Below are 16,409 nucleotides of genomic sequence, written 5' to 3' on the forward strand. Positions count from 1 at the left end.
CGGCCACAGCCTTCCAGTTGCTAATGTCCTATAGGGCAGTATTTAAATAGAACCCAGAATGAACATGGCAACAAAAATAACCCTAATGCTGTCCCTAGCAATGGTCCCTACCCACACTACTGCTGCCTGCTCCCCTACTCAGTTACTCACACTCTAACTCAAGAGTTGAATAGTAACAGAGAGGGAGCTAACTCAGAGGTGAGCAAAGTGGGGGGCCGGCCCCTGCGGGGGGGGGGGTGAAATTTCAGAAGGGGGGCACAGCATGATCGGCTGCTAGGTCTCAGGCTCATGCATCTCATTATAAATGCTGCAATGTGTTAATGTTTTCATGTATATGTGTTCACATTCATATACCGATTACTAGTTTTCACATTCTGCATACATATTTTCTTACACGTGCCAAAAGGGTTTTTTTCCCTCATATGAGCATAACTTAAATTTCCATCAGTTTGGATTATGTTAGATGGGAGGAGGCCCCGCGAACTGCAGGGATGAAAAGTGGGGCCTGACATTAAAAGCTTGCTCACCCCTGCTGTAACCCACAATGGAACTTAGGCGGCTTCAGATTTTAAGGGCATTTCTGCCACCTGGGGGAAGTCTCCCCTGGTGGCTCAGATTTTTGGGGCATTCCTGCCATCCACCATGTTGGCAATTTCTGTGCAATGAAGAGGGAAGACAAAGAACTTTTTTCCTAGCCTCTTCTATCCTCTTTCCACTAACTTTGCACCCCCTTCACGCAGGAAGAGTGGGTGGAGGTCCATTTAAGAACACAGATTGTGCACAGAAGCTGTATAATGGACTGGGAACCCAAAAACCCTTCTCTCAGCAACTCTTTTCAAAACCCCATCTCTCAGCAACTCTCTTTTTTCCAAATGTTTACTTTTTCCTCTTTCTTCATGCTTTTCATTGTCCCTGAATTATTTTCAGGGATCAGATACAATCCAGGGAGGACGGGACAGTCAGTGGATGGCCAGTTGAGAAGACACACACCTGCTAATTTTTATAAAATACTTGATAATTCAGTTACTGAAGACAGATTTATGTTAACTTGACGATCTCTATGGATGCCCTACTTTTACTTCCCGCTGACTGGAAAAATGGACATTTGCTTACCACGGGAGGGGAATGAGGGCAATGAAATGTGGGAAGATGATGTCAAATACTAGCGAAAATACCCAGAATACTACGGGGATGAGGGAACTGTGGGAAAGATTCCCACAATGCACTGCTGAAACAGTCGATATATGCCAATTGAGTGTGGGAGCAATAAATTGACCTTGGAGGAGCACACAGAGAGGTGAGGATAGTCATATTCAAATTTATAAAAGCTAGCGCTACAAAATCAATATTAATAAATTCAAATTTATCTCACTGTGTAGACACAGCCCTAGATTCTGATTCCAGTTCTGAACAATGACAAAGGAACCTGGATGCCAGCCCTGTCTACCAGAACTGCAGCCCAAGCCCTGCTCATGACACACATGTGGTCATTGACACCCATGGAATAGTTGTTTACAATGCTTGGGAATGGACGAATAGCTGTTTTCATAGAATCAACCAAAGAATCGTAGAATACTAGGACTGGAAGGGACCTCGAGAGGCCATCGAGTCCAGCCCCCTGCCCCAAAGGCAGGACCAAGTACAGTCTAAACCATCCCTGACAGACATCTATCTAACCTGTTCTTAAATATCTCCAGAGATGGAGATTCCATAACCTCCCTAGGCAATTTATTCCTCTGTTTGACCACCCTGACAGTTAGGAACTTTTTCCTAATGTCCAACCTAAACCTCCCTTGCTGCAGCTTAAGCCCATTGCCTCTTGTTCTATCCTCAGAGGCCAAGAAGAACAAGTTTTCTCCCTCCTCCTCATGACACCCTTTTAGACACCTGAAAACTGCTATCATGTCTACCCTCAATCTTCTCTTTTCCAAACTGAACAAGCCCAATTCTTTCAGCCTTTCTTCGTAGGACACATTCTCTAGACCTTTAATCATTCTTGTCGCTCTTTTCTGGACCCTCTCTAATTTCTCCACATCTTTTTTGGTTACAGCAACAGGGATGTGGAGAGAAAGGAGAGACAAAGGGTGATCATACTCCACTCCACTGCCAGCAGCCAGCCAGCGTGGTTCTGAGGGCACAGCTACAACATTGATTTTAGTTATCACCAGAACTTGGTGGAATGGGCAAAGAGAAGGGGTTGGTTCAGGTTTTGACCTTACAGTGTTCTCATCTATTGTACCAAACAATGCTCCAACCACAACACAAGTTTTACCTGAGCAACTGCCACTGTGAAATACTAACTAGCACAAGGTCATGTCAGGAAGATACCACCTGGCTACCCGCCTCAGTTCCCTTCTAGTGAGCCTTCCCTTCCTCATTGTGCTTAAAGAACAGGAACTGTTTACTTTGTTACATACCCAGAAACGTGCACCATCAGCAGCACATAGAAGACAAAGAAAAGGTTGTGTGTGTACCAGAAAACATCATAGTCGGAAAGCCTGCAAAGAATAAACTGGGAATTAATGCCATTCTCAGATATTACATGCAATGTTACTAATAACAAGCAGCTCTGTGTACCTATGTGAAAATAACAGACAACACACAAAAGTCAAAATTCACTTCAGTTGTGGTCCATATTTGTAAAAATATATATACGTACATTTGCTCACATCGAATTATTGGAAAGAAGGACAGGGTAGACGTGGAAGGGAGAGGAGCAGAGGAGGGCCTAAGAGCACATGCAGGGTAATAAGATATGGAGACTAGCTCGTTTTTCAAGGTCTCTACGCAGTATTCTTCACCATCCATGCTGTCATAATGGCTTCTTGGCATCAAATCTATATCCCCAGCCCTACCACCAACGCTGGCTCTCTGAGGCCATACATCTTGCCCTGATTCTCTTATAGACATTTAGGACAGGTCTACACTAGACCTGAAAGTCAATCCGAGATACACAGTCCAGCTACGACAACTGCATAGTTGAAATCAATGTATCTAAGATCAACTTATCTAGCCCTTCTCACAGAGGGTGGTCAACGGGAGACCTCCCTTACTCCTCGCCGTAAGAAGGAGTTCACAAGCTGTCTGTCGAGCCCTGATAATTCAATTTCATGTGTCCCCATAGGCACACGAAATCGAAGACTGATCCTGAGTGTGTCAATCTCCTGGTAAGTATAGACATATCCGTATTGTGTTAAACATTTAAAGTAGGAATTAAGCATTGTATGTACAAACGGGTGGAATGGGAAACAGGTACCAGTGCAGAGGGGCATAGTCAGAGTCAAGGGAGAAGAACTGAAGAAGATACAGGTAGCCAGGGTGCACACACAGGGAACTGAGGCAAGAGGCAACACAGAAGGCAGCATGATGATATTTCAGGAATTAAGCTGACATACAGAGAAGGTGTTCTGGAGTCTGGAGCATGTTGATGTAATTTGCCATAACAAGCAGTGCCACAGAAGTGCAGAGTGTAGGGCAAAGGGGAAGGAGAACTTCCTTCTACTGACAATTGAAAAACTAAGGAAATTCTCCTCATACAAAAACTCTGTGAAGTATCTCCTAACCTTATTCCTTTCTACCTGAATGAAATCATCATTAAAAAAAAAACAACCCTAGGAACTCACCAGTTAAGGAAATATTTGCCCATAAACTACCTATCTTCTGAAATACATAATACAGCACATTCCAACTCTACATAGCAGCACATTATACAGTCTTCCAATACAAACCACTACACTCACCCATAATACAAAACAAAAAACAAAATCAAAATACAATCTTAACTCTGACTATATAACTTAAGCTATTAAGGCATTGCTAACATACATTATGTCCCTCTCTAAAAAGACTTCATCTCCTTTTACCTAAGCAGCTTATATTTGCTCACACACTGACTAAAAATAAATATTTCTTTTTTAACTAAATCAGATTTTTTTTGCTTTCTGTTTATAACACTTTCAGTTCTTCTTTTCTATCTGTGGTTCAAAATACACATTTATCAAAATATTATTTTTCCTAGAAATCTAAGTCCTTCAAAACCTCTGTTCAAATTGTGCATTTCATTCACATGCTGGGAAATCGGCCTTGGTATGTGAGAGGGCATAGAATTGCACTAGAAGGGAATGAAAGCATGGCGGTTTATAGGATAACAAAGTGAATACCTATTGTTATATGTGATTGAGAAGATAATTTGCGCATGGGTAGTTTGGAGCTTCAATGCTTCACTAAATAAATGGCTTTCTAGAGTCTTAGTGACTCAGTTCATGGGAAAAGCCCTGTTAACAACGTTAACATGTGACTGGATCGCGTCAACACTTTTCTGTGTTTTATTATATTTTATGATAATTCTGCCACTCTCCTAGAAAGTGGCTCTGGAATGAAAAACAGAGAGTCGATTTGCAAGCTGCTGTTGAGCTACAGTGTTGCAAGACTTGTGTTTTTAAATGAAGATTTTTCAAAAAGTGCATTTAAGTGGTGTTGCCCAAAAATTCATACATCAGAAACTGACTATTCATTTCACCTCACATCCGTACAGAGCCTTTACTTATATTTATTTTGCATACATGGGCAGCATGAAGGAAATTGTAAAGAGTCTTCAGAAGGTAGAGAGGACATGAAGAAGAAGTTTGGCTTTCAGGAGGGACATGGGCTGAGTCGTGATAGGTAGCTGCAGAGCCATGGAATGCCTGAAGAGAAGAAGCTTGATTCTTACACCACAGAGGAAGAGACACCGGTGTAATTACTCAAGAAGACGAGGCATTGTTGGAGCACTGGGGGAAGACGGTGATCTTGGGCTGAGTTTTAGATTAAAGTGTAGTTTTAGGTAGGGGAGACTGAAGGGCAGGAGGTTGCAGTAGTCAAAATGCGAGATTAGTACACAGCTTTGAAACAAATATACAGATCTTGGAAGCAGGAAAGACTTGTTGACGAGATCAGAAAACTACTATAATAAAATTTAAAAATATATGAAAAATTTAAAACTGTTCATTATATAGAAGAATATTTGCATATCTTTTTTACGGCTTCCCCATATTTATTATATTTTTAATTTAAACAAATTATGATTTTATTTTCTAATTCCTGTCGGTCTCAGAAAAAAAAGACTTTTGCCCGGGGAAAAGCCTTGTAGAGATTTATCAGTATGAAGGGATACTTCCACCTTTTATGAAATGGGTTTGGCTTTGGAGGCAAAGCCTTTAGTACAGCTTACATCCTGCTCAATTATCGCAAGAGCACATCCTGAGTTAGCAGCACTGCATTCTAATTCTGCTCAAATTCAGGGCTTCTGTAGCTCCATCTGGAGCTGCCAAATCTTCACTAAGGTCCTGATTCACAAAAGCATCCATGTTCAGGACTGGTTCTTAAGTACATACTCAACTGCATTCTCAATCAGGGTCTACTAAATAATAGTAATAATAATAGTACCTAACTAAGACATGCTGATTCAGCACTGTAACTTATATACGCCTAACTGACGTAATTGGTACTGATCTCTCATGCTTAAAGATAGGCACATCTGTAAGTACCCTGCTGAATCAAGATATAAAAACCCCAATCCTGAAAACAGAACTCTTGATCCAGCAAAAACATTGACCTACTAAAGTGAGTACTCAATAGGGACTGCTGTGCGAGTAGAAATTATGCATGTACTCAAGTGTTTGCAGGATCGGAGACTCAGGCTGTGTGTGCCACCATACTTGATCCTGCAGGTTTGAACAATCTGACATGCACTGCCCTAAAGCAGAATCAAGCTGACTCGCTGCTGAAAAGGGATTACAGTTCCCTGTTTGTTTTCTCTCTAGACTAGGAATGTAAAATCCTGTTTAATTAGTTAACCAGTTAAATGCTACATTATTTGGCTTACCAATAAACAGGTGAGGGGGGCAGCTTGAGCAGCCCCTCTGCTATGAACAGGGGCTCCTCCAGCTGGGCTGGAGCTCCTTCATCCATATCAACCACTGTCTGCAGCAGAAGTGCTGCTCCAGAACAGCTGGTCCCCCAGTCTCCTACCTGCTTCCCAACATATCTCTCTCCCCATCTTCGGTGCAGCCATGGATGGCGGCTGCTCCAGCCCAGCTATCATATCTAGACAATCATTTCTATTAATGTCACCTGAGGCTGCGAGCAAAAATTACTGCGTCCAATTACACAGGTACGAACCCAAAAGTCTTAAATAGACACAGTCAACTTAAATGGCACACTTCTATCTGAAACATTTTATCATTTTATTGTTTCAACTAAGACCCATGAAAGATTGAAGAGAAACTACATAAACCTCTGAATTTTCTAGCAGACCTACTTTGTGCATCTGACAGCACTGTGTGCACAATTAGTTTCACTGACAGCAACCAAGGGTCCTGTGGCACCTTATAGACTAACAGAATTAGTTTCACTGTTTCCACTAGCCAGTCAGTTTTGTGTGTCGTTAGTGTGGCTCTTTCACACAGTGAGAGGGAAGTGTAAAACTGTCTGGATTCCAAGCACACCATTTCTCTTACATAAACCTATGCTTTGAAAACATCACAAGTTTGCATTTCAATTGTGCATATCTTGATTCCAAAACCTTCTGGGCTAGTTCTCCTACAAATTAGTGCAACCAACAGAATAAGATATTTGATATTTTCCTTCCATTTATTTGAACACCTGTTACATATCACTGAATTGCTCGCTCTGCATTCCCTCTAATCTGCCCGAGAATATGATTCCTCAGACTGTGACGTGCAACATAATAACCAGATTAAGTCTTACCTGATAGCATATGTAGAAGCTGTACACATTAGGAATAAAACTAACACCATAAGGACCCCAGTCAGTCCCGGAACTGTAACATAAAGACATATAGATTTAAAACTGTATTAGGAAAAGTTACACTCATCTATTATGGCCATTTATAGCAGTGGTCTGTATTAGGAATACAAAATATGCACTGATCAAGATGACTTATTTCAGTTGCGTAATTCATTTACTTCTAAGAGCCAATTCATTTATTTCTAAGAAGCAAAGAGCCAAAACTGACCATGATTTCAGAGAACTGTGTACAAACCAGATTTTCACCATTATTCTTCACCTCAAGAAGGAAACTATGCTTTCTTCCTTGCATTACTCCAGGTACATACAGATACAGCTGAAACTCACATTTTACTGTCGGCTCCTCTTCTGGTGCTGGCAGTGCACCATGAGCCAGCTGGATCTCAGCAGGTAGCTTTCTAACAGCACAGGTTTTCTGTTTGTGCTGAAGACTTATTCTACAATAGCTTTTTAAATCCCTTTCAAAGCTATTACTTGCGGAACATTTCTGTTTTAATGTGGAGAGTTATGGATTTTTTAAATGTACAAAGCTCTCCAAACAGCACAATTAAAAAATTGGTCATAGAAAGAATTTGAAGCACATCCATTGTAATGGCAGCTGTTGCTAAGATCATCTGACGTCCCATTTTACCATGAAATGGGAAAAATGCTGCAATTAGTCTTCCTGACAGAGTAGAATGTTTGAAGTTGTTGACTGCAGAACACAACCTGTGAGGATGAGCTGCAGTCAGCATTCCAGAGCCAGAGGACAATGACTTTAAATTACCTAAGTTAACACTGGCATCTGATTTGCAAAGTTTGTGGCCTAAGAATGATATATAATGAGCAAATATTTAAAAGCCAAGAAGAGTTACCTCTGAACATTTTACTTCTCAAAGAAAGCAAATCCTTTAGGCCTGCAAAGCCACATGCCCAATATGACATGAAGCCACTGGCACAACTCACAATGTGTAGGGTTAAGCACAGGCCTAAATCTTTGCAAGATTATGATTTAAGAGCTAGATCCCGCTTCCACTCAGTCACACGGACAGGGGAGGCAGAGAAAGAGGTGGCATCTGCCCTAGGGTCAGGCAATTTACAAGGACCAGAGCTGCTGGCTTCCACTACTGCAGCAGCAGTCACAGCCTCAGACCTTTAAATTGCTGCGGGAGCCCTGGCAGCTCACTACAGGTTGTGCTGAAGATTGGCTGCCTAGCCCCGCCCTTTCCACCTCAGACCCTATCCCTTCTGAAAGCATAAACCCACCCTCCCTTCCCCCCTGCTTGCCTGGGGACCTGGCAATTCTGTCAGGCCCCCGTTTCCACTGAAGTCAAAGGTAAGGCTTCCATTAGTTATAATGGGGCAGGATCAAGCTTACACGTGTAGGCCCAAATTTTCAGAAATGACAAGTGATTTTAAGCATCCAATGTTTGAATGCCCCAAGTGAGAGCTGATTTTTAGAAAATACCAAGCACCCACCTGCAAAACACAAGATGAATGTGCCCAAAGTTAGGGGCCTAAAATTTGAGGCACCCAAAATCACTTCTCACTTCTGAAAATCTTAGGGTGGAATCCTGGGTCCATGATCAATGGAAGTTTTGCCATGGACTTCAGTGGGTCCGGGATCTCACCCTGGATCTTAAAAAAACAAGGGGAATGGCAATATCATGTGTCTCCTTTCTCTTCATTTAGTCCTTCTCAGTGTAATTTTCCTTCTATGCATGACTGAAGATATCTCCATATCCCTATCACAATAGATGGCAGAACAAGCAGCAATGGTCTGAAGTTACAGAGTGGGAGGTGTAGGCTGGATATTGTGAAAAACTATTTCACCAGTAATGTGGTGAAGCACTGGAATGTTTAACCTACAGAAGTGGTGGAATCTCCATCTTTAGAGGTTTTTAAGTCCCAGTTTGACAAAGTTCTAGTTAAAGTTGTTCCTGCTTTGAGCAGGGGGCTGAACTCAATGACCTTCTGAGGTCCCTTTCAGCCTGGGATTCTATGATCTACTCCTCCCGTTACCCCTTCAGTCCAATCAAAATACAGCAGCTAAAACTAACCTCCTAAGCCTTCTACCCAGCCACGTCAACCCTCTCTTCAAATTCACACAAACACATGCATGCTTGCAGACACACACTCCGGTCCTGCTGCATCAAATTTAAGATTCTTGTTTTCACCCACAAACTCTGAACTCTGTTAGTCCTGGAACAGTAACATAAAGACTTATAGATTTAAAACTGTATTAGGAAAAGTTATACTCATCTACTCTGACCATTTAAAGCCTAATACTGAACTCTGTCCAACTCTGTCCTCCCTACCTTTTTATTTTATACTTCTTTTCCTTTCACCCTATGTTCCCACCCCACCAAACAACATTCCTTGTACAAGTATTAGAGGTAGCCATGCATGTCTGTATCTTCGAGAACATAAAAGAAGTCCTGTGGCACCTTATAGACTAACAGATATTTTGGAGCATAAGCTTTCATAGGCAAAGACACACTTCCTTGTACACTCATCCCTCGTTAAACAAGTACTTTACTTACGAGTACTCGCTTAAAAGAGGGACACATATACCTACCTTTGTTCACAGGACGAGTGAACTTCCCCTGCTAATATGCACCTACCCCACTTCCCCGAGGCTCCAACCCGCCGCAGACTGACCCTCCCATCAGCCCCGCAGACCCAAACTGCCGCAGCCTTCCCCCCCACCACCGGCCCCGCACACTTAAACTGCCACAGCCTTAACCCCACCTCTGGCCCTGCAGACCCCAAACAGCTGCAGCCTGAACACCCGCCCCCCGCCCACCCCACGGACCCAACCTGTCATCAGGTTTTAACCTCCCTTCCCACTCGTGGCCCCAAACTGCCCCCAGCCTTTAACCCTCCCCAATCCCCAAACCAACTCCACCATGAAGCCACTGAGAGCTCCATGCCAATCCCAAGCCTGGATGAAGGAGGAGGGTTGGTCAGATGTGCGTTGATGCGCTGACTGTTAAACAACAATGCGAATGAAATCTGATGCCAGTAAAACTAAATGTTACAAGATGCCAGCTTGGACGTCACATGGATAAACAAGGTCCGCTATGCCAATTGAGCGATCGGGGTTGGTCGATAGGTTGGCTATTGAAAGAAAATTACACCTAACATATATGCTATCCAATGGAACATGGAACGTCCGGACACTATGGGCAACTGGAAAATTAGAGCTGCTTTGGAAGGAGATGGAGAGATACCAATGCAATATACTTGGACTGACAGAGATGCGTTGGACAGGATCAGGATAGATATGTGGTTGTGAGGTCATTTGGTCAGGAAACTAAACAAAGCATGAAGCAGGACTTGGATTCTTTCTTAACAAAATAGCTAGAAGAGCATTATTAGGATACAAACCGGTAAGTGCAAGAATGATAGCAGCAAGATTTGAAGCAAAACCATTCAACATCTCAGTCATTCAGATGTATGCACCCAGGTCCAACAGTATGGAGGAAGAGATTGGGCTATTCTACAAAGACTTGACAAAGACGGTGGAGGAGATACCGAAGAAAGATGTGTTGATCATTGGAGGAGATTGGAATACAAAGGCTGGAACAGATAATGAAGGTTTGGGGAGAGTCATGGGAAGGTTTGGACATGGAGAAAGAAACAAAAGAGGTGAGAAACTGTTAGAGTTTGCTACAGAGCATGAGACAGTGATCTGCAACACAAGATTCCAACAAAAGGACTGTAGGAAGTGGAAAAGCAGATCAAATGATGGGAAGTCCAAGAACTTGATAGATATGATTTTGATAAGAAGATGGATAACATCAGTACAGCAGTGCCGAACTTTCCAAGGAGTGGATATAGACTCAGACCACAGTCTAGTGATCGCAAACATCAAGATAAAACTCAAAATGTGAGACACAGTTTAAGAAAAGAAGAGATGTGGCGAGGCTATGTGAGGAAGAAACAGGGAATGCATACAGAAAAGCGCTCGAAGAGAAGATTAAGAATATTGCCACAGAAAAAGACCTAGATAAGAGAGTTGCAGGGATAGCCATCGCTATAGAAGAGGCAATTGAGCAGACTGTTCCAGTTTAAGAAAAGATCAATAAGAAGTGGATTACCCAGAAGACACTGAAGTTGGTTCAAGAGAAAAGAGCATTGAAGATCAGAAGAAATGCTTCTGAGATGACAGAACAGCAATATAGGGTGAAATGGAATGAGGTAAGGAAAGCAGCCAGAAAGGATAAGGAGAAATGGTTAGAGGAGCAATGTAAAGATATCAAGAGGTATTATGGCAAATGTAAGACCAGGCAGGTGTATAAAACAATTAGGAATATTAACAGGAAATGGCAAGTGAAGCAGATGGCGATCAAAGATGAGAACGAAGAAGTGCTCATGAACAGGGAGAAGATTGTGCAGCGATGGATGAGATATTACACCGATCTATACAAAGCACAGTTGGACCCGAGTGTCTCAGAGAGACTGATCGAAGAATTGAAAGAGGTATCTCCCCCGAGCATTGAGGGTGAAAACGATATTTCAAAGGAGGAAGTAGAAAGAGCAGTAAAACGACTAAAGAACAGCAGCCCTGGAAATGATAATATCATGGGAGAGATGATCAAATACCGCAGAGAAAGCATGATTCAGGAAATACACTGACTACGTAACATAGCATGGAAAGAAGGGTAGGCACCTAAGGAATGGACGAGATCTGTGCTAGTGACAACACCCAAGAAAAGAAGTATATCGGAGTGCAAGAACTACAGAGCAATTGCCCTAATGAGTCATCTAGGTAAAGTGCTGATGATGATACTGACTGAGAGATTAAGATCGAAGATAAAAGAACATATACCAAACAAGCAAGCAGGGTTCAGAAAAGACAGAAGTGCCATACAGCAGATATTGGCACTAAGATGCATAGCGGAGAAAGCTGAATGAAAGAAAAAAACATATACACTTGCTTCATCGATTTTCAAAAGGCATTTGACAGTATACATCAGAAAGTGACTTGGGCAGTGTTGGAGTCATACGGAGTGGATAGCATATTGATACGGTTATTGAAAGATATCAATGATAATGCGGAGGCAGCGGGGAGAACATGCGGGGAGTTGGGAAGTTGGTTTAAAACAAGTAGAGGTACGAGACAAGGAAATCCAATATCACCAAGTATCTTCATCACACATCTGGAGAGAGCGATGGACAAGATCAAGGAAGAGGCAGAAGGGATAGCTGTGCACGGGAAAAGAATTAACAACTTGAGGTTTGCGAATGATACAGTTATCATTGAGGAAGATGAGGAGAAGCTAGTGAAAATGGTGCAGGTGTTAAACGAAGAAGGGAAGCAGTACAGACTGATTATGAACATCAAGAAAACAAAAACAATGGTATTTGGAGATAAGGAAATAAGAAGGAAGATCAGTGTTGATGGTATTGAACTAGAAAATGTAGAGAAGTTCACATATCTGGGGAGCAACACAACACATGATATCGACTGTAAGAAGGAAACAGCAACTAGAATAGCAAAAGCAAGAGTGAGTTTGAAGGCGATGGATAAGATCTGGAAAAGCAAAGCAACTAGCTTAAGAACGAAGCTGGGCATCTTGAAAACGTGTATTCAGCAGCATGTTGTACGGATGTGAGACATGGGTGATAACGAAAGATTCGAAAAGAATATTGGCGTTCGAAAGGAGTTGTTATAAAAAGATTCTGAGAATCGGATGGATGCAGAAGGTCACCAATGAGGAATTATATAAGAAGATACAGCCGAAAGAGAACTTGCTGCAGAAGGTTATAAAACAGAAGCTAGAACTATTTGGACATATTTACAGAATGAACAACAAATGAAAAATCAAGACCCTGGTATTCGGCATAATGTACAGTTCGAGTAGGAGAGGCAGACCCCACAGAGAATGGATAGATGATGTAGTAGATTGGTGCGGAGCTCGTCTACAGAAACTAAGCCACTCTGCACTGGATAGGGAAAGATGGAAGGCAATAGTGAGAGAGGCATCAGACACCAATGGGCGCTGAGCCCACGGTTATTGATGATGATGATGATGAATCCCCAAACCCAAGGTTCACTTACCTTTCAAAAGCAGCAGCACCTGCTGCCACTCCTTCCCCGAGTTAGGAGCACTAGGAACCAGAGACTTTTATGTGTATTTTAATGGTAATTTAGTGTCCCTGTGACGAGTTTTCACCCACGAGCAGAAAGCTGGGAACCAACTGTGCTTGTGTAGCAAGGGATGAGTGTACTCTAGTCATGGCAATCTTCAACGTCTGTTTCTCCCACGAGCATCTTCACACATCCCAATATGTTGCCCCTTCAGCATGGAATGTCCTCGCTGGATTAATTCCTAAAGCTGTCATCATCCTGTGCCTTCAAACCCCTCCTCAAATCTATTTGTTGCTGTGTTGCCTTCAAGAAATCAGCCAACAAATCTGACTTTCAGCTTCTTGGAGCAAAAACAGTCTTTCTGTTCTGTATTTGTATAGCACCTAGAACCGTGAAAACTTGTCAATGGCTGGGGATTCTAGGCCCTATCGACAATAAAGAATAATAAAGTTAGGTCAGGTATAGCTCGTTTTACTTATATTTAAGATGGACGTAAAAACATAAGAATGGCCATTACCGGGTCAGACCAAAGGTCCATCCAGCCCAGCATTCCGTCTGCTGACACTGGCCAGTGCCAGGTGCCCCAGAAAGGGTGGACTGAAGACAATGATCAAGTGACTTGTCTCCTGCCATCCATCTCCAGCCTCTGACAAACAGAGGCCAGGGACACCATTCCTTGATTCTGTGCTGTCTTGCACCAACTCCTACCAGCTCTGAATAGCAGCTTTCTGACTTTGCTCTGAACAGGTGGCCACACAAGGTGACAGGCAGTGGAGAATCAAACCCTTCAGTGGCACTGGTACTTGTGTCTGCATGAGGAGTGCCTGCAACAGGCCCAGTGAAACCACTTTCTAATGGGAGCAAATCTGTCTCTGTCATGTGCATGTGGCTCAAACCTCTCTACTCATTTATTTTTACCACTGTAGCTACTTGCTCCCATGTTGCAAATTCATCATTCTAAAGTTAAAACGATCCTTACACAAACAAGCTGCGACAACCTCTCTGCATTTCTTTTCCCCAGAAATTTGCTTTTAATATTATGCAGAATCGCTGTTTGAGAATTACTATGTTCCACTGCCTCATCTGCAGAACAGCAACACTGAAGAGACTGCTCACTCTGCTGCACGGGGTTCTGCAGCTCCCTCTTCACTACTGAATAAGCAAACCCAGGTTCCTCTCTTCAACTGCTTGATGTAATAAATGGCAAATTCATATAATAGCAGACCGAGAAAGTAAATATTTTGTCTGGAATGCAAAGATGAAAAATGGCAAACGATTACAGTTATTCTAATTTGGTTTGCAGATAACAGAACAACACATTATCAAGCCATTATATTTCATTCCTGTTTTCTAAATATGCTAATCAGGGTTACCAAACCAGTATCACACAGCCTCAACTAGCTCACAGTTTTCTTTACAAAACACTGCAATTCTCCCTGAAGCCATCTTGAGTGGGTTGGGGTGGGAGGGAGGAACTATTTTCTACCGACACTCTGGCTATGCCTATACCACAGCAATCTTTGAAAGATGCCGTTCCAAAAGCTCTCTCCCGAAAGAACTTCCTTTGAAAGAGTATGGCCACACACAAAAAAAGCGGACCAAAAGAGTGATCTGCTCTTTCAAAAGGAGTGTCCACATAGCACCCTCTCCCCCGAACTCTTTTGAAAGAATGCGTCAGGGAGTGAAAAATTGGGTGCCATGAGGACTGCTCTTTCGCAAAAAAAAAAAGAGTTTGCGGAGTATCTACACATTTTCTTTAGAAAGAATCTTTGAAAAGAAGGCACTTTTCCTGAAATGGGAGTGGAAGTGTGCTTCCTAAAGGAGTGCCACATTCTTTTGATTTAATTTTGAAGGAACATGATGCTCCGCTGGATATTTCAAAAGAGACCCTTCTTTCAAAGAATATTTCAAAAGAACTTGTTAGTAGACGTGTGGCCTCTGTGAGGCAGAAGTTTTGCCTCTGTTTAGGGTTAATCTTGCCTCTGAGAGACTGAACCATCCATGTTCACTGAAGTCAGGCAAGGAAATTGAGGTTCCTCGGTATCTTGAAACTGCTAAGCCTTGCAGGACTGGGCTGTCCATAAAGGATGAGTAAGCAGATGAAGTCGGTCAGTTGTTCTGTAACAACAAAAAGACTCTAAAGTCTGGTTCAGGCTACACACCAGCCCTTCAGTTTGCCACCTTCAGAGATTTTGCTCCTCTTCTAAATACTAGGAGCTTTATTAAGTGACCTGTATTAAGTTGGAGCAATAAACTGGACCAGCCATCCACAATGACTGCCTGCCTGCTCTGCATCCACTCACAGCAGTTGAGGAGTCTCCATCAATGCTACTCCATGAGATGAGGTTCGCTATGGCCCCTTTTTGTCTCGAGAGACAGTGGTTAGCAGCGACGGTGAGGATAAATGGGAACTGTTTGAGTCTGCAGCTTCTCTCATGGCTTATCTATCCAATATTGGATTTGCAAGGTCGATTGCAATAACTGCACATCAGTCTATTGCCAAATTCTTGAGTATGAGCGTTTTTCCTTCTAAGATGAAGTTCTTTTGCATGGCTTGCACATACACTATCAAAGGATGAGGTTCTACAGCAGTGGTTTTCAACCTTTATTCATTTTCAAATGGAGGTACAGACTCCTTAAGTAATCTTAGGCCTAATCTGCAGACTCCCCAGAGATCCATCAACCACACATTACAAATCAGTGTTTTAGGGTACCGACAACATCACACAGACCCCTTAGACATAGTCTGCAGACCCACAGAGGTCCATGGACCATATGTTGAAAACCACTGCTCTGATGGGTCCATCTTCTTCTCCAAAAACTAAAGGCCTCATCCTTCTCTTGCTGAAGCCAATGGAAGTTTTGTTTTTGACTGGAACAAGAGCAGGACAGGTCCCTCCAATCATTTGTACATTACTAGCTGTATACAGTGAAAGAACTTTAAGAACACTTAGCAACACCATGATCCGAACTATGAGGCTAGAGACACAGAGGTAAATCCCACTGACTTTCTGTGGGCACTGTGCCTGCATATCTGAGGGTAGGAATGAAAACATATACAGTTAACCCTCAAAATGCACAATTTTGAGCTGTGCTTAACTCGCATTAATGCAAGTTAAGCACAACTCAAAATCCTGCTCCCGCAGCCCTGGCTCAACTCCCCCATCCCACATGGCCTTGGTTCAAACCCCGCCGCGTGGCCCCAGTTCAAACCCCACCCCACGTGTCTCCTGCTCCAGCTCACCCCTCCCCACCACCACCACAGCCTGGTTCTGGATCACCTCCCCCGTGACTGGCTGTGGCTCTGGATCTCCCCCCTGCCCCCTATATGGCCCTGGCCCTGGCTCTGGCTCGCCCTCCACCCCCCGCGTGCCTTGTCTCACCCCCCACCGCACCTGGCTCTGGCTCACATCCCTCCATGCAACCCCAGCGCCAGCTCACTCCCCACCACACCCAGTTCACCCCCCTGCATCCAGCTCCTGCTCGCCACCCTGCGCAGCCCTGGCTCAGCCCCCCGAAAGGGCCA

The 16,409-nt window shown here is 43.1% G+C and overlaps 1 protein-coding gene across 2 annotated transcripts in view; it reads right to left on the reverse strand.

The window, feature by feature from the left end:
- Nucleotides 1-16,409, reverse strand: part of NOX4 (NADPH oxidase 4) — a 172,568-nt gene that overhangs the window by 118,523 nt on the left and 37,636 nt on the right. For both annotated transcript variants that reach the window (XM_074981479.1, XM_074981473.1), the window contains exons 7-8: nucleotides 6,748-6,820; nucleotides 2,418-2,498 (exon numbers count right to left, since the gene is read on the reverse strand). In XM_074981479.1, the coding sequence (XP_074837580.1) occupies nucleotides 2,418-2,498; nucleotides 6,748-6,820 (154 nt within the window). The remainder of the gene's footprint in view (nucleotides 1-2,417; nucleotides 2,499-6,747; nucleotides 6,821-16,409) is intronic.

The sequence above is a fragment of the Carettochelys insculpta genome, chromosome 1, assembly GCF_033958435.1.
Source record: "Carettochelys insculpta isolate YL-2023 chromosome 1, ASM3395843v1, whole genome shotgun sequence".
Classification (NCBI taxonomy): domain Eukaryota; kingdom Metazoa; phylum Chordata; order Testudines; family Carettochelyidae; genus Carettochelys; species Carettochelys insculpta.